At 42.5% G+C, this 3394-nt stretch overlaps 1 protein-coding gene across 1 annotated transcript; it reads right to left on the reverse strand.

The window, feature by feature from the left end:
* Positions 1–1020: 1020 nt before the first annotated feature.
* Positions 1021–2959, reverse strand: TICAM2 (TIR domain containing adaptor molecule 2). The gene is given in 4 exon segments (XM_068424283.1): positions 1021–1216; positions 1218–1276; positions 1278–1535; positions 2939–2959. Coding segments are annotated over 4 exon segments (534 nt in total).
* Between the last annotated feature and the right edge of the window lie 435 nt (positions 2960–3394).

A 3394-nucleotide genomic window follows, 5' to 3' on the forward strand; every position in this document is an offset into this window, starting at 1 on the left:
TAAATAAGGCTGGATACAGAATCGGTAGTGACAAGGTACAAATTTCTGCATGAAAACAAGATGGCAATTCTTATTTGTAGGCACTAGCATATGAAATATAGCTGTCTGTGTGGTTCCTTATGAGTAATATGTTGCTCCTCAATGAGCTGAGGCCTTCATGTAATGTCACGAGCGGCTCAGGGCGCTTACTGCCTGGCACTGGCAGCCCTATGCATCTGCTGCCCACAGTGATGAATCATAGGTAGCAGTCCTATCAAGTACAGGAGGAAGACACACTATTGAAGATCCATTCTAAATCTGTTCAAATACACTTAAAAACTAGGATATTTGAAATGCATAAAATACAAGTAATTCAAAATGATGCAATTTCTGTGTGCCTCCTCCTTTTCCAACTTGGACTCAGAATACTTATCTTAAAGACATAAACAGCCTCCCTCATTATTCCCTCTAATACAATTGTTCATTTTTTTTCCTTTAAAGAATATACCAAACCAAATTCAGTCAAAATGAGCCAAGAAAGTGTTTATTAAAATAACAAAACATTCGGGACACATCAGAAAGTGTTTGCTATATGAAAAAATCACATATGCAACAAAAATAAAATAACCACATGCTTTAAAATGTTGATTTCTTAAAGTAGCAGCATATTTCATAATGTATTGATTTCATACTAATGATTAGTATTCCTCATTTATTTATACTTTTCAATATCAACCACAAGATGTGAAGAGCTGTACATTGTTAACAGAAGACAATATGTGTTTGGCAGAGCTCACAAAATAAAGACAAAAATAGCTAAGGTTTGGGGTTGACAGCATCTTGTGCCTCTAAGTAGGCACAGTGACATTCGTGTCTTGATATACGGCATGCGTTCAGCAGTACTTAATTAACACACCTTGTCAGAGAACTTTATGATTAGTTTTGTCAAAAGAAGAGTTTTCCTTCCTTTATAAAATAAAAGCAAAGTATATCACTTTTGCTTTATTCTAATAATCATCTGTCCTCACAGCTTTTTCACCATTACAAGCGCTCTAGTTTCTTTTTCATCCTTTTCTCCCTCCGTATCTCTTGCTGCTGCCTATATGTAGACTCCTGGAAAATTTTCTCCACTTGTTTTGCAGAGTCAGGACTGTCTTCTTCCAGCACGTTAATAGCCTGCAAGGCAAAGGGAGTCTTCTCCCAGATAAGTGGGTTATTCAGCAGCCTCACAGGTATCAGAGTTGTGTTTGTGCTGTTTGTTAAGAGGACCAACAAGGGAGGCGTAAGAGAGATTCATACCAAAGTTCGTTCAGAGAATTTTCCATCAGTAATATAATAGCCCATGCTGAGCCATTAACAGCATCACTTAAGTTTTCCAAGACATGTTTACCACAAGGCATGTCTGCAAAGATTATTCCAGGTTTAATAGAAAATTTATTCTGCAGCAGGTTCTGGATCCAGTTGGCTTCATCTACATCATTCTCAACGTGCAGAACCACAAACTTACAGAAAACATCCTCAATATTCTCATTACTGCTGCAAACTCCAGAGCCATGCTTGCAGAGAGGCCTCAAAATTCATTAATTTGCTTGAAATCTCTCTGACCTGTACTCATGTTTTTAGCCTTTTGGTGCTATCTGGTGAAGGAGTTGGTTTGGAGTTAATACTGCCCATTACAAAAAACTCACACGTTCAGAAATGATTTGCTGATGTGATGCCCACTGTAGGAGAAGATCAGGTTCGAGATCATCTAAAGAACCTGAAGGTGCAAAAGTCATAGAATCATAGAACGGTTTGGGTTGGAAGGGACCCCAAAGATTATCACGTTCCAACCCCCCTGCCACAGGCAGGGACACTTTTCCACTAGACCAGGTTGCTCCAAGCCCCATCCAACCTGGCCTTGAACGCTGCCAGGGAGGGGGCAGCCACAGCTTCTCTGGGCAACCTGGGCCAGGGTCTCACCACCCTCACAGGAAAGAATTTCTTCCTAATATCTAATCTAAATCTCCCCTCTTTCAGTTTAAAACCGTTCCCCCTTGTCCTGTCACTACTTGCCCTTGTAAAAAGCCCCTCTCCCGCTTTCCTGTAGGCCCCCTTCAGGTACTGGAAGGCTGCTATGTCTAAGATCAGTGTTCTGAATAGGCAAAAGTATGGATTATCTGAAGTGTTTAAGTTCACAAACAATTCTGTTTTGTTAGCTGAAACCAATGATCTCTGATCTAGGTTTTCCATATTAAAAGTGATTAAATTTATGTAGCTATTCATGTAACAAGTATATATCCAGGGCATGTGCCTATGTTACTATGTCATATACATTTGCATGCAGTCAAACTGTAGCAACATCATTAAGCTAAGTATTAGTTCTCCAGAAGTTCTTTAATGATGGAAATAATCTGATATACAGGCTGCAGAGACTGTGTATGAGAGTCACTGATACTAGACAGAAGTTGCATGAAATAGCAACAAACAGCTCAGTCTATTAGACGAGCATGCTTTAAAATAAAACAGTCTGTTTTGTTTGTATTTGCTGAAGAAGTGGATTATATCAGTGACCAAAATTGTCGTGCAGCATTGTGGTGGGTTGACCTTGACTGGACACCAGGTGCCCATAAGGCTGCTCTATCACTCCCCCTCCTCAGCTGGACAGGGGGGAGAAAATATAATGAAAGGCTGGTGGGTCGAGATAAGGACAGGGAGAGATCACTCACCAATTACTGTCATGGGCAAAACAGACTCAGCTTGGGGGAAATTAGTTTAATTTATTACCAATCAAATCAGAGGAGGATAATGAGAAATAAAAACAAATTTTAAAACACTTTCCCCCCACCTCTCCCTTCTTCCTGGGCTCAACTTCATTCCCGAATTCTCTACCTCCTCCCCCTGAGTGGCACAGGGGGACGGGGAATGGGGGTTGCGGTCAGTTCATCACATATTTTCTCTGCCGCTCCTTCCTCCTCACACGCTTCCCTTGCTCCATCATGGGGTCCCACCCACGGGAGACAGTCCTCCACAAACTGCTCCAGCGTGGGTCCTTTCCACGGGGTGCAGTCCTTCAGGAACGGGCTGCTCCAGCGTGGGTCCCCCACGGGGTCACAAATCCTGCCAGAAAACCTGCTCCAGTGTGAGCTCCTCTCTCCACAGGGTCACATGCCCTGCCAGGAGCCTGCTCCAGCATGGGCTTCCCACGGGGTCACAGCCTCCTTTGGGCACATCCACCTGCTCCAGCATGGGGTCCTCCATGGGCTGCAGGGTGGATATCTGCTCCACTGTTAACCTCCATGGGCTGAGGAGAAGGAACACGCCTCCACAAAATCCAATGTGAATCAAAGTGAAGACATTTATTAAGCATAAGCTGTCCCTTTTATACATTTTGTACTTTCCCTAGCTGTAAGCATGTGCATTGCTATTCGTTAAT

Source organism: Nyctibius grandis, assembly GCF_013368605.1.
Source record: "Nyctibius grandis isolate bNycGra1 chromosome W unlocalized genomic scaffold, bNycGra1.pri SUPER_W_unloc_1, whole genome shotgun sequence".
Lineage (NCBI taxonomy): Eukaryota > Metazoa > Chordata > Aves > Nyctibiiformes > Nyctibiidae > Nyctibius > Nyctibius grandis.